Source organism: Atractosteus spatula, chromosome 19 (assembly GCF_055471065.1).
Source record: "Atractosteus spatula isolate fAtrSpa1 chromosome 19, fAtrSpa1.hap1, whole genome shotgun sequence".
Taxonomy (NCBI): Eukaryota; Metazoa; Chordata; class Actinopteri; order Semionotiformes; family Lepisosteidae; genus Atractosteus; species Atractosteus spatula.
The window spans coordinates 11,079,034-11,105,713 of record NC_142724.1 but is presented as its reverse complement, the minus strand read 5'-3'; the positions used below and the strand labels follow the sequence as shown (position 1 = coordinate 11,105,713).

Sequence of the window (26,680 nt, the reverse complement as noted above, 5' to 3'; positions counted from 1 at the left end):
AGTTTAATTCTGAGGAATTCACATTGTTTCTTCAAATAGATACTTAAACAGCAAGATGTCCTATACAGAGTATTTAACATGAAGAAGGCTTAATACTAGTACTTTGTATTTAAGGCCAGATCTTATCGAATCATAACATTTAGAAATGCTGACAGATAAACACACACTAAACAACACATAATAAGGGTTATATAAGAATGCAAGAGTTGGATCAGGGTAATTTGTGAAAAGCATTTAACTTGCTCATTTCTCCAAGAATATGAAAATTGTAGACAAAGAGCAAGCAGATGCAAATTATTTTAAATTTCAGAAAAACAAGGGAAAACATGACCTGTATGGAATACATATTTTCTAAAATGTGTAGCACACAAACCCGGACAGTGGCCAGTAGGAAAAAGTCTTAAATTATTTTATGTCAGTTTTGGCTTTATGAAAAAACTTGGATGTCCTGGGGTTGTGATTAAGATGCAGAAAGCAAATTTAAGATGACTGTTAGGAAATTATGCAATGGTCATTTTAAATCCCAGAACACTGTATCTTGCTGAGGGCAGCGCTGTATAAAAAATGAAGATGGCTATGATTTGCTCCAAAGAATAGTAAATAATCTAATTTCCAGCCTGAAGGACTTGGATTAGATCATGCTGATGTTGAAGAAGATGCAGTAATACATTTCACTCTTTCAGGATTATGGTCTTAGCTGAGCACATCAAAAACCTTCATAGGTTCTGGAGGTTATTTTTTACTTGCTTTAATGCAACATGAAGAGGGCACACAAACAGAAACATATACTGTATACCTGGTTTAAAGATGCTTATCCAAAGAATTTTGTTGCCTTTCCATAAGGATTCAGAGTAATGGAGTGAGTTCAGATAGCCTAATATGACCTTATTTCAAAAGTTTGTTTGCTAACAAACATTCAAAAGAATCCTATTAGCATTCTGCATTTGTGTGTACTGAGAAGTCATATGAGTAAATTCAATGTTAACCATATCTAATTTTTGGGCACCTTTTCTGGAATGGTCACGTAATAATTTACAAATTTCTCACATTAAAGCAATTTAGAGGATTCTGAGGAGCAGAATGGCTGAAACTCTTTATAGATGAGAGATGCTGAAATGCCAAGCCCTTCAAACTATTGAATGGTGGGCACATACAAATAACATTCTGCAGTTTTTCACTCAGATTCAGCTCTTACCTGCCCAGTTCAACTAGTTACTGGACTAAATGGATAGTTCCTGAGGTGCTGATAATTTAGACAGAACGATAAAAATCGCCAAATGTCCAAAACTGGACAATCTTGTTGTAATGGGTTAAAGTTGTGATAAAACATTTTGCTGCCCTAGCTGTATTACAGTATCCTGAAGTGCACCCAATAAACAGTGAGTTAAATACATTTCCAATATAAGGTCCAGGCAATTTCAGTTAGCTAAAAATAGTTTTTAAAATCATTTCAAAGATTGCTTATCTAATAAGTGTTTACATACAGTTTGTAAGTTTCTGTTAGAAATATTGAATGAATTGAATATTGCCTCTGGAGATCAGTATAAGCCTCCCAACTTCTGGTGTCAAAGTAAAAGACACTGAATTTTTAATGGTTAATGGTTTTAATGTTACTGCTCATTAGATGGCGCCCTAGTTTCATCTACTAGCTCTAAGGTTAAAGACAACAGAATAAATGTTTTGAAGTGTAATTTGATAAACATCCTAAAATAAAGCAACATAATCCAAGCACACCTCCATTTTCTTACGAATTCTTCACGGTAGCTGGGGAGCTGCAGCCTATCCCAGTAAGTAATAGGCACAGGGAAGGGCACACAGATACACACTCACACTACAGTCCGTTTTCCCAAGAAGCCAATTAACCTACCAGCACATCTTGGAAATGTTCACTTCTCCACCTGGTCCGCAGTATAGTGGCACTGCTGCCACCACTTCAGCTATGTGTTATCACTTCACATAAAACACTCTGAGATTAAAGCAAGAAATGATCAAATCACTTATATAAAAGCTACTTAAGTTACTGAATAATGGGCTTTTTTTTGTTTTAGAAATTGTGAGTTTGGGGCTTATTCCTTTACACTGTAATATATAGATTCACTAATGCCTTCTTTACATGCCTGGAGAGATAATGGACTCTTCCTTTACAGAAGATGAAGGTGATTTGTTTCATGGTAATCCCTGTGTTCTCCTTGTAACATGATGATGTACTTGCAATTGTGTTTATTTCTTTGAACACAGTAATGTTTTTGAATTGCCCCAAAGACTGGGGACCACATTGATGGCTCTTCTTCACTTTGATCCCTGGATTAATGGTGTCTTTGTATCCTAGAACAGCTGTCTCCTGTTTAACAATTCTTGTGTATTATAGATGAGGATGCTGTATGTGTGGTGGCAACCAGATTTTCCCTCCTCAAACTTAAAAAAGCTGTATGAATGAGATGGCTGTCTATGTTTCCTGATAAATCATATTAGTATTCACAAATCTGAACCCCTTCTTGGTTTGATGGAAAGAAGTGCACTTTAAATCCTTTAAAGTTAGCTTTAAAATGATTTGGCTATATGGGCTGAATGGCCTCTTCTCATTTGTAATCCTTCGGTGTTACTCTGTGAGACCAAAGATAGATTCCTACTGTACTTCTGTTTGAGATAACAGTCACAAATACCCCCTTTTGCACAGTAGTCTGAGTTAAATCACATTTTCAAGCTGTGGAGCCTTCTACTTTACCCTATAACAGATGCAGAGTACTTCAAGTACTCTGTTGTCAGAAAATAAAATTGTGCATGTATGAGTGGAGAGCTCACATAATATAAAGAGCATTTATGTTTCTGCTGATTTTTTTAAATACAAAGTTTTACATTTAAAAAAGACAATTAAACAAAAATGGACTGAATTGTTATTCAACAAGGAAATTGTGACGATTTCCATACAGGGAAATAGCTTCCTACAATGTCATTAAAACTGTAAAAAATGTTGAAGTCAAAAGGTATGTCTTGCATTGTTTGTGAATGCTCCTTAAATATACAGTATACTAATGGGTGGTGTTGAGTCGTCCTGACACGTAAATGACGACAAATAAATAAAACCACCTTTCTAAGGGCCTGACAGATTCCTGCATGAGAGCTTTGCTATAAGCTTAAACAGGCCGTCTTCCCTGGTCAGATAAAGGTATTTTTTGTGGAAGTTCCACCTTATACCACAAGAGGAGAGCCACGCTGCCACTCTGCCTGTCTCCTTTCTCAGTTTCATTCGTGTCACAGTGTAAGGACACGCAAGACTTTACCTGGAGTCCAATATCCGGTCGTTCACTGCAATGCTGTTGATTAATCTGTTTGCGTAGCAAAAGTATATGGAAATACCAAGGTAAATGTCTGCTTGCTATCTGCCTGTTCTGCCAGCTCCATCTTTGCATTCTTCTTCAAAGTCAGAAATAACTACGTTCATACATGAAATGATGCCGGATTTTTCTCAAGGCCACGTTTTCTGATCACCCCCTTTTTGCGTTTGGAATACTATTTTCGTGACAAGCTGCAGCACAGTTTTGGAGAGCACAACTGCTCTCGTAAGATGAATGCAATTGATTTTAATGCAGCCCCTCTAAGAGAACCAGCAGAGGACTATGCAAACAAACCTTACTTTGTTACTATGTAACTGTTACTTTGCTTCTAGACATGAGTAAATTATGTAACATCTGTACACCTGATGAAATGAAACATGCTAGCACGATGCTTGTGATAATGGTATGGTAACTATTCTCAGACAAAAGCAAGAAATAACCAACAAATAATTAAAAATGTTCATGTCACTTGATCTGTTGGTGGTACAGTACTGTGACAAAACATTTATGCTTAGCTTTCTGAAATAGGTGACAAAACAATCATAACCTTTTCTCAAAGCAAGAGTTTTCATGAATAGGGGTGTCAGTTGCTGAAAAAATTCCCTATTAAATTCCCATGATAAAATTATATCTCAAGTCTGCTATGGTTAGTAAACAAGTCAAATTTGCAGACATTGCCAAAAAGAGAACTGGTAAACAGTATTGTAGCAGTAAATAAAATTTAATAAGATTCATATAAAATTATGGACAAACACCTTGCACATGATGTTTAATTATCTACAAAATGGGAAACACTGAGGTTTAAGAACCGACCTATGAAAAAAGCCTTAGGTTTTTATGTTGTGTTATGTTGTGTTTATGTTGTTTATATGTTATGATATATCAGTTATATTTTCTAGTCAATGTGAGGTAACAATTAAAATGGCTATCTTGTTCTGGGCAGAATAGCCTCCTTTTGTAAATGTTCTTATGTTACTAATTTTATTGTGTAGCTTAAAGTCAGATGCTGAAGCAACAGGTGCAAGGAAGGATACACCCAAGACGAGGCACCAGTTCATTGCAGTTTTATTATTATTATAAATAAATCCACACACTTTAAATATAGAAAGGGACCCACTTCATCTACTATTAAAGTGCTATGCTCACCTACTGTAGGTGATGTTGGTCTCTAATGCAGCAAAAGCCTTACTACATAGCAGAAGTGAGAAATTGTTTCACCAATTGAATTAAGGGGTACCATTTAGATAAGTCAGATGGTAACATCCCAGAGTGGAATTTATCCAGGACCCCATAGTTAACACCCCTACTATTATGAACATAGCCTTTGGGATTTGTCTGGGACACCCAAACAGCTCCCAATTACAGCTATTGGCAATGTCATTACTGATATTTGTACCACAGAATTTAATTAAAATTCCATTTAATAGAGAAAGGAGTTCATTTTGAAAATATAGTTACAGACGAAATACATAGAGCTTGGCTACACACCAATACATTCTGTCAGTGCCTGTGCATATTAACCACAGTCTGCCTTCGCTTGGCAGAAGGAGGAGGCTGCTGCCCATCAGTGGGAGATGGGAAGGAGCTACATATGGCAGGAGGAGCCAGGCTATGGCTAATCCTGGAGGGTTGGAGACTTTTTTTGTTTAAGCATGTTTTGGATCTTCATTTCCATCCACAAGTTTAAATGGCACTGGCCAACTGTAAACAAACGTCTCAGATCACACTTTTATTGGCTAGGTGCTTGAGCATCATCTTTCATTGACTTTTGCCTTTACCACAAATATTTGCAGGCTGCACGACTGCAGCGAGTGTGCTCTAGGTGTTTTCAGCAGGACTGGCCTGTATGCTCATCCCTGCCAGACAAACATTCTGCTTTTTCACCATTGTTTTTGGGGTAATTAAAATAATAGTCAGGACAAAGGGTGCTGCATTGTGAATCATTGCTTACAGAAGCAGCATTAATGGAAGTATGGTTGTAACCAGGAGCTCAGTTTAACATCTCATATGAAGGACAACGCTTTCCATAGTAGTGTTGCAGGTCACCATAATGGGGCACTGGTTTAGGACATCAGGACTGGTCTAGAGTTAAAAACAACATCTACAGTACAATTCCACCACTGTTGCTGCCTGGGTTTCCTTAGAGGTCTTCCATTCCAATGCTGACCAGGCCCAGGGCTACTTAACTTCTGAAATCTGATGGGATCAGGCTTGATGATGGTAAGCTGCTCCTGGATATGAGAAAGATATGGGAGAATAAATTTAGTCTTTTCAGACAACTACACAATGCTCTGAGAAGCAATAACATTCGGTAGAAAATTTGGCATGTTGAATTATGCTTAGATTGGAGCTACTGTACGTATTTGAACTTTGTTAAAGAGAGCTTGTTATTCTGTGGTTTTTGATTTTCTGTGTAAAGAATCCCTTGGTTAAAATGGCTTATCCTGGTAAATGGGTGCATTTTAGAGTAGAGAGATAGGTTCCCATTAATGTTGTGGCATCCGGGTTTGCAGAGAGAGAGATTGAACCACAGTTCACAAATCACAATTCTGTTTGGTTTAGAAGGCAGCTTTCTCTTCTTTTGACCTTTCCAGACATTATATGTGAGTCAAATACTTTGTAACATTCTGGATCTTTCTGGGTGGTTAGGATTTTAGGTCTCTGGAATGCTTTAATAGGAAGGTTGTATGTAGTGTGTTGTATCTGTGTGTTGTATGTTTATATTATGTTGTAGTGTGTAGTTGTCATCATTAATAAATTGTTTTTAACACAGTGTAACTTAATTATTACTCTTTTCTCCTAAGCTGTAACAGAGAACAAATTATTATTTATTCGCTTGTTTTTTCCTGATATTTCTCTAGTTTTCGTAATCACGTATTTGTAACAGGTGGATAAGGTTTTTAAGTTACAATGAAAACATATATTTACATTGCCCATACAGACCCTTAAATAAGATCCTGAAAAATGTAAAGAATGTGAAGACACTACAACATCATTGTACTGATATGGTGTTTTTAAAAAAACAACAACAGGAGGTGAAAATTCTGTTTGCCAACTCCAATATTCACTGCCACTACTATTATTATTGTCATCAATAATGATGATGATAATCCCAAGAAAGACACCAAATATAGTCGTCCTAGGTGAAGGCAGCATTACAGTGGAATTATTTTAAGTAATACTCCTAATAAATTTGATGGACACCAGAGCCAGATAGCTCTACTTTCACCTCATTGCAATGAGACCCTGTAAATGTGAATGAAACATGAAGTTCTCCTGGATACTTTTGAGAATGGATTGGATTCACAGTCATTGACTCTGAGGTCAGGCAGTGCATGTTTTTGCTGTCAGTTCCTCTACACAGGGTTGCAGGAGTTCATTCAAGAGTGCACCAGTACCTTTCTGCACCTTCTTCAGCTGGCTTACAACCAAGACCATCCTGATCACTGGCTAACAGAAAAAAACCTTGATAGGGACTGATTTCCACACTGCAGATCAGCTGAACGTAGTTGGAGGCAAGTGATTTCCAAAGCAAATACATTGATTACTCCAAGAGCACACTTAACCTCATTTACCTGGTCTGTTTGATTACGCTTTTCAGGAGTTTATAATTGACGGGACTTCACTAGTCAACACCGGAGGTGGAAATCAGCTGCTATTTGCATTGCAAGTTACAAGACAACCTTGATGCGGAGTATGTCTTGGCAAAGAACCGAGACAGTCCAGAACGATTTTTAAAGTTGTGCCACTCGTGGATTGAACAAGCAACCCATCTCAGTTAAAATCAGAAATCATTAATCTTAAAAAGAGTGGGAGTGATAAAACTGATAGAAAACAGATAGGAGAGGTGATCTTTTAGCACGTTTCTCTGATTTCAATGCTCCTAGAGCCATAGATCTTTTCAAAAGTTTTGACCCTTTTTTTGTTTTTATGTAGTGTCTCATGCTGGCTTACAGAAGAACCTCCAGCGTGTGAAATCTGAAACATTTCAACTATACAGAGAGTCTGATCTGTCTCACTGCAAACATACCCCTCATGCACAGAGGCTAGAAGAAAGTACCCTATCTCCCATCAATCTCTTTCATCTGCTTACTGGGGTATTAATACAGGACACTTCTGACTTTCCTTTCCCAGCATTCTTTTCCTATGTGCCCCATCAGCATGCTTGGTTTTCCAACTGTCTGGTCCAAACAGCTAGACTGTCACCCCTCAAACCATGTGAGTGACCCTAAGCATGCCTTAAGTCTTGAGTTCATATTACCCATCAATCCATTTTATAACCACTTTTTCCAATTCAGGGTTGTGGGGGAACTTTAGCCTATCCTGGCAGGCAACAAGCGCAGGGCAGGATACAATTTAGACAGAACGCTAGTCCATTGCAGGGCACACACAGATACAGACACATCTCCTCATACCAGGATCAATCTGCCCAGGAGCCATTTAACCTACCAGTATATCTTTGGACTGGGGGAGGAAACAGGAGCACCCAAAAATGCATGTGAATAATACAGACTCCACACAGGTAGTACCCCAGGTCCAGATCTGAACCCAGGGCCCCAGTGCCTCCCTTGAAACTTATTTTTTATTCCTTTTTTTCTGTGTATTTGTGTTTTACAGTATTCATTACTTTCTAAACTTATGAATAAGCCACTTTTACTTTCGGTTTGTTCTTAAATATTCTTTTGCATATATCAGGCAGCCCAGGGACTTGTTTGAACTACCTATGGAAAAAGCACAACAGAGGCTTGCTTAGATTTCTCCTAAAAAAACATAATGTCTGTCATGGTTGCATAGTTCCTTGAAGTAAGTCAAAGAAGATTTCGTCAGAAAACATGAACTTGTTGACATGTGTGCAAAGAGTGTAAAATGAAAGCCAGAGGCTCACCTAGCCTCTAAAGCAGGACCCTCCCTTGTTACAACCATCAGGAGAAGAAAAATCATGCTCAGGTCGAAGAGTCTGGAGTCAATAGGTTCAGTGTGGCTTTTCTGAACCTCAGCCACTTTACTGACACTCATAAAAACAAAACAAAGAGCGAATACAGAATAAACAAAACCACTGTGATTCCTGCTACTGAGGCTGCCGTGGTAAGCACACGCACAAGGCTTCCACAAGCCACTGATTTACTACATGACATCTTCATTTACTGTGCAGGCGGCATAGAGTAGTGGGTAAATCTCAGGACTCAAAACTGGTGGGTTGTGAGCTCAAGTCTCTGCCACAGGCACTACAGTTATACCAAAGGAACCAGGACAAGCTGTGGCCTGTTGAGCCAGTGTATTGAAACATATGGAAATAACCGTCATTGTTTTGTTTGCACCATTTCTGTTCCTTTAAGATAATATCACTTTATTAGCCCTATACAATTTCTTGCATTAGGAATTTGTCTTTTCACATACCCCAGCTTGCTTTCCATGAGACACACAGACAAGGAGAGGAGCTTGGGGTCAGAGCAAAGGGTCAGCCATTGTACAGCGCCCCTGGAGCAGCTGGGGTTAAGGGCCTTGCTCAGGAGCCCAATGGAGTAGGATTCCTCTGCCAGCCATGGGATTTGAACCAGCAACCTTCCAGCCACAGGCACAGATCCTTAGCCACAGAGCCACCGCTCCCCCTAAAGCCTTGTGCTTTAGACCAGAGCAATTTGCTTGTGTATACTGGATTTACAGCAAGGTTTATACTATATACAGGTATTAAACACAATGCTAGAGTGGAAAAGTGAAATAAGGCATGGAAACCTTTTCTTTGTCAGATTTCCTAACATGAAATACAGCGATAGTAAGTCAAAACCTGAACCTAGTGATATACCTTTTGAATAATCTGTTCTATTCTTCTGTTTGTCACAGAAGAGACCCCTATTTTGTGTGTTCAGTTGTTTAGACTTTATTGTTTTAAGAATAGGGCTGTTGATGAACAGTAACGGATCACAGAAAAACAGAAAAGACAAACAAGAACAGAGCACAACTATGTACAGCAGTAGTTTTATGTATATTTCAATAGTTAGGTTCGATCCTAATGAATGTGGTAGAGGGGTGAAATACTAGGAGCATATGCTGCCTGAATTCCCCTCCCTATTGCCAGGATTGAGCTAGGGAGCTGCTGCAAGGGTGTAGATGGGGAGGCAGAAGGGGAATGTGAGAGAGATATAAGAAGGGAAGGCCTGGGTGTGGTACTTGCAGTATATACATAGGTGAGTGGAAGTGTGCAAGATTAGGAATCCAACCTTCCTCTCAGACATGTATTATAAACTGCATATACTGATACAGGGAGAGGGTATGATGCAGACTACTGGCTGTATTGTGGTAACATAGGCATGATAAGGTTTAGCTGTGGACTGTTCCAGTTGGATACTGTCCTTAATCATATATCATACAACCAAGCCTGTTGTGCTGCAGCATTAGGAGTTACTTGGCATTGTATTATAAACTTTTTCTTTACAGCGAGTCATGCAAATAGGATATTGTTAAAAAGTAAAACAGGAAAGACAACTTTAGCTTGTCTTGAATTTTTTGGGGGTGATTTTGGTAAATAATCACCCATGTTTTCACCTTATGAAAGGCCATTGCCAACATAATTGCATAATTCTGTTTGAGATCCTTTTTTTGTTCAAGGGCTTTCAACAATCTGGACAGCAGACCGCACTTTACAAAACAGGCACATTTTTTGCTTACAATGCACAACCAGAAGCACCTTCAGCCAAAATTGTGAACCGGGGCAGAATGTCTGCCAGTAGTCTGAGATTTTAAATTGAGCAATTTACCAGGTTAGGCTAAATGATCGTGTTGTATACTGAATCAGTGGTTTGTGGAAGCCTTTAGAAACCTGTGTGTGTGTGCCTACAGTGGCAGTCTCAGTAATATGGATCACTGTGGGTTTGTTTTTCTGTAATTGCTATTTGTTCTGTTGTTTCCTGTTAAGTTTTGCTATAAAGGAAACTGATATGTGAAGAAAGGAGGAAAAATTTGCCTTCACTTCATCTAATGAGTTAGGTATCTTTTTTAAGTTGATGAGCTTGATGATGACACCCTGCACATTTTTATCCCCTCATGCTAATGAATTCATGGTTAAGGGAGGCTGTGTGTGCTGTGAAATGTCTCTTTACTCAACGTTTAGTGGCTTTTTCTAGTCTGATGAATGGAAACCACAACATACCATTGAATGACTAAGCTGATGTAGTGTGCTTGGGGTGCATTGTATACCAAATTACTACTCATACTTATATTCTCATAGTTTTCAAAATAAAAAAAATAAAAAAAACACTTGCAACTTAATTTATCACCACTAGAAGGGCTGTCAGCCAGCTGTCTAGGACCTGCAAGTTAGGCCATACTGAACCGACTGACCTCTCTTCAGTACATTTTTTTTTACCAAACCTCAGTCATCTTCTGCATCCTGGGGGGGTGAAGAAAGTCTCCAATCCTTTTAAAGGACTTTGAACTGCTGTTCCCATATGATTAGACTTAACATAAAGGGATTTCCCTTTTATTATTTCACTGGTTGTATTTTGTTATCTTGTTTAAAAGCTGCTCTTTGAAAAGTTTTTTCCTGTAGGTTTTCTTAGCCCATTCTCTGATTACAGCCCCACTAATTGCATTATTAATCATCATAGATAGCTATGTGTAAAAATGATGTTTATTGTGAGAGGAATGTGATTAATTTAAATAAAGATCAGTGTGTTTGCTCCTGTTTTGGTGAATTACTATTTTTTTACTCAGTGAATCTGAATCTGAAGCTGAGTTGAGGATGCTTTTTAATTTATCCTGACCTGTTTTTTTCTTTGAGAAAAAGGGCATTTCCAAACATTAGCCAAACTAATGTGTGCATTAGTTAATGTGTGAGTTTGAAAATGGGTTATGTCACTAACCAACAGAACCCAGAATTCCCTAAGCAGTTACACTAATTTCCAGTGACAGAGCTGGAGCTAGTGGACTAGGGTTTTCTTGATTTCTGCCACAACAGGAAGTCCTGTTGAAACCTCCAAAGATTAGGCAGGTAAGTAGGGTTTGCTTCTCCCCATGTGTGGAGCGACCAGAATCAATTGGTGGTCCCGAATTAGACAGTACATAAGATAACCATGCTCAGTGTGGATTCAGGGACATGGACACATAAACACTCCAAACTCCAATATTGTCTTTTTGGCATTTTGACAACCGATTGGGAAACTCCATGATCACTGCAGTCCCTTAATGGGATAAGTATAAACTAAGAAATTAGCGATTCTTCTAAATTAAAAAAAAATAATCATAGCAGATAGTCAGACACAGTCGCATTAAATTAAATCATTTAACAATTGCACTCCAGGATACAGCCCTTGAGAAAGTGACATTAAAATTTGAAACTAGATGAAAACAAAGAAACAAGGAATTCAAATGTAAAATATTGCTATTTAGTAGCCAAGATAAATAGGAGATTTTCCGAGCAGCACCTGGGTGTTCTGGGATTCGGTCCGCCTAAGTGCTCATATGCTGCTCCCCTAACTGCTGCCAGACAAGGAAGGTGGACTGATTGGCCTTCTCTCTGCCCAGCAACAGGGTGTCGGCGTGCCTGATAGAAACAAGGGTGGGCCAGATTGAATGGCTAGCATGATCTGATGACATGACCCCTCTTTGCAACCTTTTCACTTATCAATGGGGACTTTTTCAAGTTCAAGGCCTGCTTGGGTGGCCAGTTTACACCAAACTTTTTTTTAACCCTTTAACGAGTCATGGCGCATTTTGGGGGTGGCTATTGGCTCGCATCAAATCCTTACCTGAACCCACTATTTTCTGTGTTCAGAATTTGTCCGGCTATCTGAGAAACTGGACCACATCAGCTCTTCCCTACAGCTAAGAATTCTTTCTAGTTTACATGAAGTATCACCAGCAGAAGACCTTGGGAAACACCACTAAAATTAAGTTTTGAGCAAATCATTAATAGGTTACAACAAGAATTATTTTTATTTACACACTGAATATGCACTGGCATTCTTTTCTTAATGTCTGAACACACCCTAGACAGTCATGCGATCCAATCCCAGAGCATGTTGTCTCTCTTACCCACAATAGTTATCTTTGCGGTAATATGCACAATCTCATGGTCTTCACTTCTAACATGGACGGCGAATTATGCAAGAGATCAGAACCTGCCAACTAAAGGGAAGACACACTGTGTTGTTTCTTTTAAGTGTATGGCTTGTGGATCTGACAGATGTGCAGTATGCTCAGAAATGCATACAGTACATACTACAGTATATACAGTACATATATCATAATCTCATAGGATGAAGCCCTTTGAAATATATGCTTTAGACAGTTCAATTAATATTTTATTACAGAGAAAAGCTTAATTAAAGGTAAGTGTCAGCTGTCTTGTCTTTCTGTTGTAGAGGAGTCACAGCAGTGCACAGTGGAAAATTCCACGCAAAGACAGAGCCAAATACTTGCTGAGGGTTGAAGTCCTGGGGTTAATAAGGCTTTGTCAATAGCTGAAAAATTTTGTTTTTTGCCTTGTGTACACCAGACTGCTGTTTATTCTAATATCACGTGTATTGAGGACATTTTGCTATAGGTTTTTGTTTTTTATATACTGCTAATTTGCACAGAGCTCATCCTCCATTTCCTTCGGTCAGTTCATTCAAACCCACTTTGCAAGTAGTTTGACAGAAACATTGTATGATTTTTCCATTTAAAACAAGTAATTTGTATAAAGCTTAATATAGGAAGACGTTTTTACCTTAGATAAAACTATGTTTTATCTATGTTAAACTATGTGTTAGGAATGCTAACACTAACTACATTTAAGTTGAAATTGTAATATTGATATTGCACTGTTATAATGAAAAATTATTATAAAATGGGTTTTATCAGTGTATGATAAGATAGTGATTTCCTCTGTACAAATATATATATATTTTAAATATCATTGGGATGATTTTTTAAACTATTCTTTTGTTTTTATTTAACTAAATCCCAAGCCCAAGAGAGAAGAAACACAGAAGCAATTATAGAATAAAACAGATCACAGATCAGTTTTAGTCAAATAACAAAGGAAAAGAAGGAAGACATAAGGGGAACAAACATAATTAATCAAGGAAACCGGAAATAGGAAAACTACTTTATCAACAGCAGTGTTCTGAGCTACTGACAGAAGCTGAGAGTGGTTGAGTTATAGAGATTTTCAGAAGCAAAATGTCATGTAAAGAAATAAAAAGAAAAAGCAGGCTCCATCCAACTCCTCAAAATAGTCTTCTTCACTGCATTCACCCCTAGAAGAAAACATTATCAGTGTAGGCTGGGAAAACATCAGCCAATAGAACTTATGGAGTTTGGAGGAAAGCAGCACCCATTATATAGTTCAGTAAATTATTATTTTTATTACAGTCTCTTCAATATTTTTTCCTTCATAATCTAAAACCTTAATCACAGCTCAATTTTACATATTGTCCCTGTCCATTAGTGAAAGAGGCATTTGCTTCTAAGAAAATTAATATAAATGAGTTTCAACTGAATATAGGCTTAATGTACATGAACAATATTGTTAGGAAAAAGCTGGATAATTAATAATACACTATTATTAATTAATAGTGTATAGTAATAATCAATATTCAACTCCATGAGTTCTTTCACAGCACATAATAAAGTTATGTAAACTGTACTAAAGAGCAACCTTTAATCATATAATAAAACTTGGTCTTACAAGGTATAACTCCTCATGTCTGATACTAGACACGTGAAAGATTAATTTCACCTTAATTGCTTTATTACTTACAATGTTAACAAGTGTGCTGTGCTTTTGGGGACCTCATAACAAAGTTTACAAATGTATAATACTCTCAAAATAGAAATGTCAGCTTATAAATCTGCTTTTCTCACCATATATGCACTTTTATCCTTAAATACTATTTAAAATAGATTACATGCACTTCCTAAGTTCTACAAAACACTCCCCCATTCTGGATTTTAGCTGCTGAGCAGAATCATCTATAATGTATTCTGCCTTTCTATTTTTTTGCAACATGATGTAACATATATATACATATGTAGATCACAGACACATGGATTAGATTTCTGCAAATTGAACATGACTGTCACAAAACAGAGGTGCAGATCCCCACTAGAAATGCTATTCTTTACAAATCACAAAAGAACCTCTTTAACAATACAGCTATGCTGATTCTCTCGCTCCTACTACAACTACAGCATTCTTTAGGTAGTGAAATTAGCTGAGAAGAAAAAAAAGAAGAAGGCTTTGCCTGCAAACTGTTATCTTGACATCCTTGTGACCAAGGAAAACCCCACCTTGTGCACACCACGAAGAGCACTGAGTTTATCTTGCTACCTTAGAGTGCGCATTCTGTTCAAGTTTAACTCAGATCAAAAGCTCAAATAAAATGCACAGGTAGTCATTCTGCCTTGGAGACTTGCACACACCTTATGAATACATTAAAAACAGAGCCAGTATGCAGTAAGCCTATTAGACCAAGAACTGGTGGCACTGAGCCTCAATTACTCTAGTAATTAGTAAAGTTCAATATTCACAAGCTATTACCGCCTCCTGTGCAGTATTTGTTCCATGGACAAACGAGATCGCTCCTTTTTTCCGAAAGTCCCTCTACACTAGAAGTATTCAGCATTGCTACCCAGGGTTTGAAACATTCCACAAAAAGATACACTCTGGAAAGAAAAAAAAATATAATTACTCTAAATGTCAAAGCTAGCTTGTCAAACTGGCAAAGACTCAATGCTTCTTACAATTCTGTGGCAAGCAGATTGTTCATTCCTGATGACGTTCATGACTGTTAGCTCTCGTGGATCCTGTGTACCCTTGTAGGGCAAATATTAACTCATGTGGGTTCATTCTCCTGCTGTCTCCCCTCGGTATTCAACTGCCATCAACACCCTATTTTTATTTTGTCAGTCTCTAATGAATCCCTTTATAGTCTTGACTTGAAAACAACCCATTTAAGACTGGACTATTCTGCCCCATTTTATTCTGATGTCACAGAGGGACCAAGATGTAAAGAATAAACTAAAATCCAAGAGAAGTACCAAAATGTGTTCACTGAATGGTTTGTAAGAATATTTAACAAGTAATCAATACACCACAAAGAAAACCTCCTTTCTTTTCACTAACTCAGTTATACAGTGTTAATCAATTCTTTTTAAAGTATACCGTTTCTGTTAAATTGAGCAATGAGATAGTTTATTTCAATAAGAAGACGGTTTGTCTAAGCCCTCTATAGACATATTTAATTAGGATGCAGTGGATCTGTTGAAAAATTAGTAACTGGTTGCCTTATGAGGGGCATGCAGGGTCCTATCACTTGTTCTTACCTCCTCCCCACCCTCTGCATTCTACAAACATTGCGTTGGGGTCAAGGTTACAGTAATGGTATCTGACACCATGTGAGTAAGCACTTTTAAATGCAATAACAAGTGTGATGTGTTTTGTAACTGTGCTGCAGAAGTATGTTGTCTTTGAAACAGTGCTTTGCACTGCAGAGTAACTTACAGAACCTTACCTTCAGAAGGATGCATGGTATTGCATACAATATGATAAAGAGCATTCTTGTTATTATAAAAAGTGCTTTCCCCCCCATCAAAACAGATGTTCCACTTACCTATGAGTATTTCTATTGGTCTCTATTCCTATATTAATCTACATCAGTCATTCAATAGATATTCTGACATATTAAATTGAATAATGCCTTGTTTTCTTATACTTTATATTACAGGACAAAAAGGACAATGTTGTAGAAGCTTTAAATGTTTTGACCGCCTTTACAGCTTGTACCTCATCCTAACGCATATATGAAGCAGGACTGAAAGACAGAAAACTGGACATGACATTCACGCTGCTGTTGAAGTTTAAAAGAATAGGTTTCTGAATTACGTTTGTATCAAACATTTATTATTCGTTCTGCAACAGAAAATTACCAGCGATACATAATGTTCTACATAAAATGCAGAGCGTTTACTGCACTTAATAGTTACACAGGTGTTGGCTTATTTCGGAAATCAACAACTTATTTAACCCGATCATTCATCTAAGTGACGAGTCCGAAATCACCTGAATGCCGTTTAGCTCTATTGTAATTAAGGAAAAAACACTTGACGATAAACACAATAAAAAATCGAAGGGTTGCAAAATTGAACAAATGTTTGTTCAGCGAGCTTCCTAGCGGTGTTTGTAGTAGTAGCATTTACACACACATATCAGCTCCCTGTCAATCGTCAAAGTCGGAAAGGAATTTGTTTCCAAGTGAACTGTGTCACCCTGGGTATTTGTTTATTTATAGAGTAATGAGCAAAGGCACTTCCTTGGTCTACCCGGGGTCATGCGATAGTCACAGCATGCTTCCAAAAATGAATGGTGGGCTCGTCAACCACACCAATCTGCAAAGGTTCATGATTGGTTTAGCGATCAGTTGTAACTATCATCCCTTAGGGTATATATTGTCAGCAACCGTGACCCCTTCTGCTAATGAGAGAAAACAAATATATTAAATTATACGCTGCCTAGCGAGAAGTGCCGTGCGTGTATAATCAATTGGCAAAATGAGAACGCAAGTTAAGAAAGCTCACCGGATTCTGGGTTTCCTGACAGAGAAACCACTGGGGACCCAGCGCTCCATGCCAACATCTTCTGCGTGCGCGCTTGACACCAAGGTTGCGGTAGAGCTACCTGTATCCCCATGCGGGCACAGCCTTTCTGCCATACCGGGACCCAAGAGCTGGCCCCTTGTAGGAAGCCTTATCGAGCTCCTCCGCAAGGGAGGTCTGAAAAGGCAGCATGAGGCACTGGTAATAATCCCTAAGAACTTTCTTATAATAAAGCAGTAATGGTGTGACATAGAGCAAATGCATCGTAATGGCATTGTAAAAGACCGAAGCATTTCAAAAGAAGCGATTCAAATCGGCGTAGTATTGTTCTTTTTAAGAATTTTGCAAAGGCGTTTTAATTTTCGTCATGCAATATTTCGCCCTCTCTCTCTCGTGTAAATTAATATACATTTTTTTTGTCTCGGTGTATTTTACCTTTCCAGATTGATTACCACAAGAAGTTCGGGAAGATCTTTCGAATGAAGCTCGGCTCCTTTGAGTCCGTGCACATTGGCGCTCCTTGCCTGCTGGAAGCTCTGTACAGGAAGGAGGGAAGTTACCCGCAGCGGCTGGAAATCAAACCTTGGAAAGCGTACAGAGACCTGAGGGACGAGGCGTACGGGCTTCTTATCCTGTGAGTATGGAGGCGCAGTTCTCCCCAGCGAGGAGACGCGACTGGCACTATCACCTGTGTCCACCAAGTCTGGACTCCCGTTTATGTATTATTAATTACGAAGGAATTTAGACATATCCTTCACTTAATAGCAATACCATTAAAAATAAAGAATAACGAATGAAATAGAACACGGAGGGGGAGATCCAAGATATTTTATTTCCCCTCCAGTTTATGTGGTCCGTGTAATTGAAATGCTGTGTAATGCGGGGTAATCCGTATAGGCTAACCTGCTTTGTGAAGGCGGAAAAGTGCATTTCCGAGCCCGATCTAGTAAGGACCTGAAAAAATTAGTTTTTTTGCAAAGCATTATTTCAAAAGTAATTAACGCTCCCCTGTTGAGTCAAGCTGTAAGATTCCAAAGTCCTGTTTTTAAAGGTAAATTCCTTAAAGCTATTATCACGTCCTCCAACATGTACAGAATGTGGCGAAAATATTTTGTAGAGACACGACTAGCATTTCTGAATGGCGTAAATTGCATTAGGTTTCCGAGTTTGATTTTGCGGAATTTAATGGGTGGTTTTTTTTTATAGTGATGTCTTTTAAAGTAACAATCCCAGTCCCTTTTAAATACATTTCTATCGCAAGAGACACCACATTAGGTGAAAGTATAGCTTTATATATTTAATTATATTCTTTACATGGGCTAGAGTCCTTTTCGGATTTTACTCCTGTATTGCGCCCTACGCGATTCTGAACGGAGTCTGAAATGTAGCAGAATTGCTTCATTGTTGCTTCCCGAACGTTACCTGGGGCTTCATGATAGTGGGCAGATAGATGTATAAATACTTGGACGTCGTTCTTGAATTATTTGGATATTATGTAGATATAGAACACCATTCTGTATATATTCAAATCCCACTAATTCCACTATTGCGATCAGAAGCTGACTCTCCGTCTCCTGTTCTCTCACACAGCGAGGGAAAAGACTGGCAAAGGGTGAGGAGCGCCTTTCAACAGAAGCTCATGAAGCCTACAGAAGTAGGAAAACTGGATGGAAAAATCAATCAGGTAGTTTATCCTTTAAAACTGAACCCGGTTGTAGAACAGTTTTACAGCAATCCTGGAAGGTTATTATTTTTTTGGTTGGTTACTTTTGGGGGGGTTTTAACATCCAATAACATTTGAGTCAAACATCAAGGGGGAAAAAAGCAATCCCTGAGCATCTCCCTCTCCCTGCTTCTCCCCCTCTTTCATCTCTCCTTCCCCTAATTCTCACCCCCTTTCATTACCCATCATTTTAACCTGTGATCACAACTAGTATGGTGACATGGACCCCATCTCATTCTCTGTACAGAAGCAGAGGTGTGGTTAACTTTGGTGGCTGACAGATGTAGCCATACATCCATGGGGGAAAAAAACAGCAACCCCACCCTAACAGCAGTTGAAGGGGAAAATATTTCAGGATCTGTAGCTTTTCGGCAACAGTAAGGCCAGCTAGCAAAATCGAACCCCCTACTTCTCAAAGGAAGAACTGTATAGCCGTCATGGAGAAAAAGCCACAAGGGCCCCACAGAACATGTACTGCTGAGTATCCTCTGCTGTGTCATAGAAATTCCTGATAATAAAACTGGCTTCCAGGAAGAAATAATATCAGGACATGCCTGAAACCTGAGTGTACAGTGGTTACCACGGTGACAGAATTCACTCCCTGTGATTACGGGCGAGATAAGTTTCTTATGCGTGGGACCAGACATTTTCTGTGAAACCTCTTATATAGGATTGATAACTGACTGGTTTCTGGAAAGCTTATGAGAATGAAAGATAACTACCTAAAATCCATTTTGTGATTTGCTTTACACTTACACTATAAATAAATATAAATTATTTATAATGTCACTAAAATAATAGCTCACTTCTAATAACTGTGCCATAAATAACATGGAAAATTTGTTTAAAAATACAGGTAATGGCTGACTTCATTGACAGGATTGGAGTTGCAAGTGACAAAAATGGCAGAATTCCGGATTTGTACTGTGAGCTGAATAAATGGTCTTTTGAAAGTAAGTTTGATTAATTTTATTTCACATGTATCTATACTGAAGAGTGTTATAAGTTTATGACCTATGGATATTAATATATGTACATTTCATTTATTTTTCTCTGCACAATTCACCTTTCACCAATTCACCTTTCAAGAGTGACAAAGACAAAGAACGTGAAGCACCATGATAGGACTTGATCAACAAATGGACCTTAAACATACTGTAACACACACAATTGCAGAACAGTCCATCAGATCTATTAAGTATTCTAATATTGCAATGTGGCTCTTTCTGTTGTTAATTCATGTTTTATCTATGTCCAGCTATCTGCTTAGTGCTGTACGACAAGAGGTTTGGCCTACTGCAGAAAAATGTGAATGAAGAAGCACTGAAGTTTATTACAGCAATAAAAACAGTAAGTGGGGGAAAAAAAAACTAGGCCCTTTTACACATAAAGGGCTTTATCTGAGAGGCTAACTTTATTACTTTTGTAATAAAGCTAATACTACAATTAACAATAACTTTGAGGCAAAGAAGTAGAAGTGGCAGGCAAAATGTTCCAGTCTTAATACAGCACATTGAACTGAATGCACCTTCACAAGGCTCTAGAAAACTAGGTTCATTAAGTTTGCTGCATCTGAGCATTCACAGAATAGCCCTCCAGTTTTCTGTACAAGATAATGCGTGTCTTATTTATTGCACTGGCTTGCCATTAACATTCTCAGAAGCAGGCGGTGAAAAATTCAGGGTTGGGGGTTTGTTGAGAAGATTCTACATTTTATTGTCATTGGGGGGGAAAAGGGTAACCTTTCCAGATAATGAGTCTTAGCACGTATGTCTGTGGACCTTTCTCAGTAGAAAGTCAGACAGACCAAAATGTCAAAACTAGCCTTTTAATATAATCATCAGCTTTTAGTCTAAAGAAGGTCACAGACACCAAAGAGTCAATACTAGGTTTTAATGATATCCAGGGTTGTTAAATGGAACAGGCACACACTACCATTTTTACCCAGGTGTGTGAACTTTTAATATTGTTGGATTTGAATTGAAATATTTGAATCCCTCTAAGGGAATTTGCCTTGCATCGGGAGCTCCCAACATATAACATTTATATTTTTCTGGAAATAAAAACAAGCTGATGATGAACTACATGGCAACTAACAAAATACTAGTAAATGATTTTAAAAAAACAACAGGCAGGTACTCAGGTGCGTACAGCACCAGCCCACATTGTTTATTTTTGCTGTTTCTTTTTGTCCGCCTTAGATGATGAGTACTTTTGGAAAGATGATGGTAACTCCTGTGGAGCTGCACAAAAGCTTAAACACCAAGACATGGCAAGACCACACAGATGCCTGGGACCGTATATTTAGTACAGGTATGCGGAACTTAAAATGAGCAGAATTACTAAGTAGGTGATGTGACCTAGGAACAACTTAAAGCATGTTTCCAGATAGGTGATAAGATTTCGATCTATTGCCTTCCGTGTGGAACACAGAGCATCTTTTTTCACCAGATATGGTGTAATAAACTGAGTGACCTCTCCTTAGCAGAAATCCTGCTAATTGTTTGTAGTAGCATGATTAGGTTAAGAATGTTGACCAAAGGCTATGCTATAGATATTTTGTGTTCACTGTTCACGCCATATATAGAAATGTTTGTGTTCCCTGACATAAATACACATATAGTACACCCTTTCTTCACAAGGTTACCACAGTTTAATTTTTTTATTATCTGCCTGAACTGTAACAACTGTAAGTTGTTAATAATTACAACCTACAATTAAGTCAAAAGAATATTTTCCAGGAAACCTGATAATCAGAAGACTGTCAAGGATTTAATCATATGCTTCTTACTCTGCGCTAAAGCATGGCTTAAATATAAAGCTATTTTGAAAACTTCACTTTATTTTGTATTCATCATGGGGAAAAACTAATAACAGTAAAAGTGTCTCCCCAAACTTGAAATATACCAAGAATAAGCATTTATAAAGATTTGATTTTGATTCCTTTCTAGTATTTTCTCTTCAAGAAGTTGTACGTATATATCATACTTAAGATCATATTTTAAAAGGACAGAGATATTCCTTTTGTTCTATTTTTTTCCCCCAGCAAAAATGTATATTGACAAGAGACTGAACAGACACTCAGGGCAACCTGCAGATGACTTCCTCTGTGATATCTACCAACGCAGCCACCTGACCAAGAAGGAACTGTATGCTGCCACCACTGAGCTTCAGATTGGAGGAGTAGAAACGGTAAGGCAGTCCTTTCTCAGAAGTGTAACAGTACATGAGCAGCACAATACTTGCATAGGAAGTACAGTCACATTAAAGAGGCATAGAGGCCCAGGTGCTTTCATGTTCTACTTAAAGTTAAAAATGTAGTTATTCAAGTTTAAGTGACGTATTACATGAGAGATGTTTTTAAGAATCATTTATTACAGCACACTATGGTATCCATGGTAATGGATAATAAAGATATTTTAAACTAAAAGAAACTTTCAGAAGAAGTGAAATAGCAAAAATATGTATGATTATTCCCATAAATTTAAGTACAAAAACTCAAAGAAGCTGTAATGTCCATTACATTCTATATATGAATATTTCAAACTGGTATCCATTGAATTCTTAGAGAGTACGGTGCTCAGTGAGAATCAGCAAGCAGGTTTCATTTTGAGACATTATCAAACACTAGAGGGAGTGAGTGGAACAGCACTGCTCCAGTCGCAAATAAATCGAGAATAACCTTCTCGCAGTAAGAAAAAAATCTGTACTTCTAGAAGTGTGCTACCAACATATGAAATTGACAAAAATCACCTATCCAAATGTTTTGTGTTTACAACAGCTGCTGTTAAAATTAATTTCCTGATTTTCAATATAAACAATAAAGGCAAATATAACCATGATGAATGAGAACAGGCGATCTGTATTACAAATGATGAAAGGGGACCGTTTCCTTGTGTTGCAGACTGCCAACGGCTTGCTGTGGGCTGTGTTCAATCTCTCTCGCAATCCGTGCGCTCAGGGGAAACTTCTCCGGGAAATAAAAGACGTGGTGCCCGTCAATCAGGTCCCTACTACAGAACTTCTCAAGAGAATGCCTTACCTCAAGGCCTGCCTGAAAGAGTCAATGCGGTATGTACACTTAATTCAATACAGGCCTCTGACCCCACTTTGTTTCACATTATATCTTGCCAGATATGTATTTTTGATTATTATTATTATGAAAAGATCACTTCATCTAATAAACTGTGAACACAGATCCTGAGGAGCAGCAAATCGGGTTGACTTTTAGCACGCAGTCATAGTGGTGATAGAGATAGTCAGATATGATGGGGATGGTCAGGTCTGTAAATTAAGACTTATTTGAGCAATCAACTGTTTTTCTTCCCAAGTCGGGTGCCTCACAGAGCTAGACAATAAGCTAGGCTGTGAATCTCGTCCCCAATCAAAGGCATGTTTTCCTTTAAACACACAAAAAGGTCAGAAAAGATGAGTCTTGTTCCCTAGTTCATTTAGGTACATGGACCAAAGCTGAGACACATCTCTTCTTGTGCATATTTAATCAGTCCATTCAAGGTTGTATCCATTGGAGGACACTATGTTGAAAACTGATCTCTTGCTGTTGCAGAGATACTGATACTGATAATACAATATTGACAATATAATGACAATACTGATAATACTGTACATTCAGCCTTAATATTATATAGGAAAATAGGCCATTCTTTAAAAAATAAAAAAGAGCTTTTCTAAACTTATTTGTAATCTTTTAAAGGTGAAATTGATAAAATAACTTTTTATTACTTGTTTTTTTTATTGTATGCGATGGAGCAGATTTCATAAAAAAAACTTTTCTTGTGACCATAAATTTTGATATAAGATCTTAAATTCTTAGGCATTCTCTAAAACCTTTACATTTTTTTTCATTTTAGATGTTTTTTAAATTTGGTGTGAGATGGAACAGTTTCAGAAACTATACTATACTAATACTATGCCTATACTAACCTACTTCATGCCAGATCAGTAAGTCATCATTCTAATTTAATCATTTTTTTTGCAGGTTGTCTCCCTCTGTTCCATTTACAAGTCGGACGTTAGACAAAGAAACAGTACTTGGAGATTATGTCCTTCCTAAGGGAGTAAGTAATACCCTCTGTTTCACTGCAATATGTTTAGATCTTGCAGACTCAGTTCTTAACGAAACAGGCTGTGACAACAGACAAGCATCACGTCAAGCATAAATCAGTGAGGCTGTTCACTTCAGATGCACTTCAGATAAAAAAATCAATGCTCTATTTGTTTCAGCCTTTCACAAAACATAAATATTTTTTCTTGGATTTGTATGTCAATTGATTAAAATAAAAAACAAGTATCCAGCATTGTGTTTTTTTTCCCCAGTGGGCAATAAGAAATATAAGAATTGTGCAACAGGTGATTAGATAACTTCCCAAAACTGCCTCCTCATTTTTCACATCACCTTAACCCTATAAGTAACATTTGTATTTATTCTGTGTATGTTCCATGATTTAAGCATTTTAGTCTCAAGTGCCATGAATTATTTTATTTCTGCAGACCATTTTGATGATCAACAGCCACGCCATGGGATCCAATGAGGAGTACTTTGATGATGGCAAGCAGTTTAAGCCAGAACGCTGGCTGCAGCAAAATCATACAATCAACCCATTCACACATGTGCCCTTTGGCATAGGCAAGAGAATGTGCATCGGCCGGCGCTTAGCAGAACTGCAGCTCCAGTTAGCGCTGTGCTGGGTAAGTACATTATTAACCTGGCATCAACAGGAAGACTGGACGGTACCGTAGTCTGCATTGACAGCCCGACAAAACGATACATCAAGTCATATTCTGCTTTCAATGATTTAACAGATGTTTAACTTAATAGACTTGTATAAAAGTACGTTTAATGTTTTTCACTTCTGCAATTAATGTCCCATTTCCCACATTCAGTTTTAACCTGTCAGTTTTGGATGGTGGCGCAGATAGTTCATCTCTTACTACTACGTAATGCCTCTATGCGTCTGTCTATAAGCTGATTCCAGCATAAGCCATTGTGTTTTCTTTTGATTGCAGATTATAAGGGAATTTGAAATTGTGCCAACTGATAGTGATCCAGTGGAAGCAATCCATTCTGGAACGTTGGTTCCCAACCGTGAACTACCAGTGGCATTTATCCGACGATGAGGTAATAGATTCAGTCGGGAGTAACACCATAATAGAAAGCAAAAAAAAACCTACCTAAAACAGCAGACACACAGGGACTCAATATTGAAAAGAAGAAAATTAATGCTGGTCATTTGATGGTCACTATATTTTGTGTGTGCATTATGAATCCGTGTTGCTTCTTCAAAGATGATGTCAACTCTTCTTGTAAAAACAGCTTATGAGTGCTGCCTTCAGGGTGTAACTGAGGATGTGCTACAGTGTCTCAGTCTCCCTCTGAGATGTAGTAGTTGTATTTGTCTCTGCCTTTCCCCTGTAGTTGCAAATTTTGTATTTGCTTCTCCTGCAATGCATCATGTGACTGCACACAGGGGAGAGAGGGAATGTGCAGGCAGACTCGTTCATCCCATCTCTGTGCCTTTGAGCCACTTGTGTTTTTAACACAGCACACACAGCACATCCCTGTAGCACAGGCTCACCCCTGGAGGAAGGAAGCCTCTCTCACCTATAGCACCCCTGAGCCTACTCAAGCTGTGGAACCCTTATTCACTAATCCTTCCCTAAGCTTGGAGATTTGCAGTCAGAATGTGATTCCTGAATAATGCAGGGTTTGACAATCTGAGTCCTGAAGGGGCCATGTGCCTACAATATTTCAGTCCAGCTGTGCTCCTAATCTAAAACAGCTCCCTTTTGGTTTAATTGGACCAGTTTAGCAGGTCCTTCAAAGAGACCTGAAAAATGAATGAGCAGGCCAGGCCTCCAGGACCAGGATAGGAGACCCCTTTGTTAGCAATATGATCCAGGTACAAACACAGGGTCACAGGGCTCAAACTGCTCATCTAAGTGGTTAGGGCAATCAAGAACACATCAATTTTGAAACGTGAAAGTATCTCAATGTAGTTGCTTTTCTGTTTATTTTTTTCTGAACAGGTGGCATCCTCTGTTGGAGCTTCAGGGTAACATTATCTCCAAGAAAGATGCTGCTGTTGTCCACTGATTCTCTGAAGACACCTCTTAAGTAGTTGCACTCTGGAAAGCTGGAAAAAAAAACGGAAAGAAAGAACATTTTCACAGCCAAAAACGCCTTCAAAGGCAAAACAATATTGAATTCAAGATATCTCAGAGCTCTCCATATGGTCAATGAATATGAACATAACAGGAAAGCTGTTCTTTCCCATCTCTACATATCTCACCCAATATGTGAGATGAATATATAATATAGAAGTGTATCTGTATATAAGGTTGTCATGTATAGAATACTGCATTATTTTTTACTGTCTAAATTATAACCCCATTGTGTAATAATAAAATTGATTTTATAAACACATTGTACATAAGAAGCATTGTGCATTTGCATGTATTTTTATGTCATGAAATGTAAAAAAAAACAATAAAGTGTTTTAAATGCATACCAAGTGCTTTAAAAGTGTTTTTACAGAACCCTTCAAGTTGAAGGGAATGTCTTAACATGAAAAGAAAGATACAAACACAGATTGCTATACATTATAAAAGCCTAGGATTAATAGTGATTTAATCAAATATATTAAAATAAATACTTTATGCAGAATAATTACTAATTAAATGTATAGTAAAGTTAACACATTTTCCTTAATGTGTCCTTTACTTTTTATTAACAATAATAATATTTCTATATCTCCGAGAAGTACTCTGACTATGTTCTATGTTGTCTCTAACTTGCTGAAAGCTGGTCAATACTACTTTTGTTTTCTATTGAATTGATTGATGTAACACCCTACTCACTGAGGTATCTAAATTCACATTGGCTAAACTTCAGTATATCCAGAATCCTCACCAGATCTTGTCCAAGTGATCCCAAGGCCTTTCCTTCTATCTTCTCTTCTGGAGTCTCTGCACTGGCTTCCTATGAGGTTTTGTGGCAACTTCAAATTCCTCATGCTCGCCTATAAGG

At 38.0% G+C, this 26,680-nt stretch overlaps 1 protein-coding gene across 1 annotated transcript; it reads left to right on the top strand.

Moving 5' to 3' along the window:
• Positions 1–16,759: 16,759 nt before the first annotated feature.
• On the top strand, positions 16,760–26,087 carry cyp24a1 (cytochrome P450 family 24 subfamily A member 1). The gene is made up of 12 exons (XM_088937099.1): positions 16,760–17,111; positions 17,354–17,544; positions 18,501–18,594; positions 19,490–19,586; positions 19,892–19,983; positions 20,835–20,946; positions 21,680–21,825; positions 22,538–22,704; positions 23,633–23,711; positions 24,145–24,342; positions 24,661–24,772; positions 25,681–26,087. Exons 1-11 carry the CDS (start codon positions 16,866–16,868, stop codon positions 24,769–24,771), a joined length of 1,533 nt encoding a protein of 510 aa, XP_088793225.1. The 5' UTR covers positions 16,760–16,865; the 3' UTR covers position 24,772; positions 25,681–26,087.
• Positions 26,088–26,680: the final 593 nt, after the last annotated feature.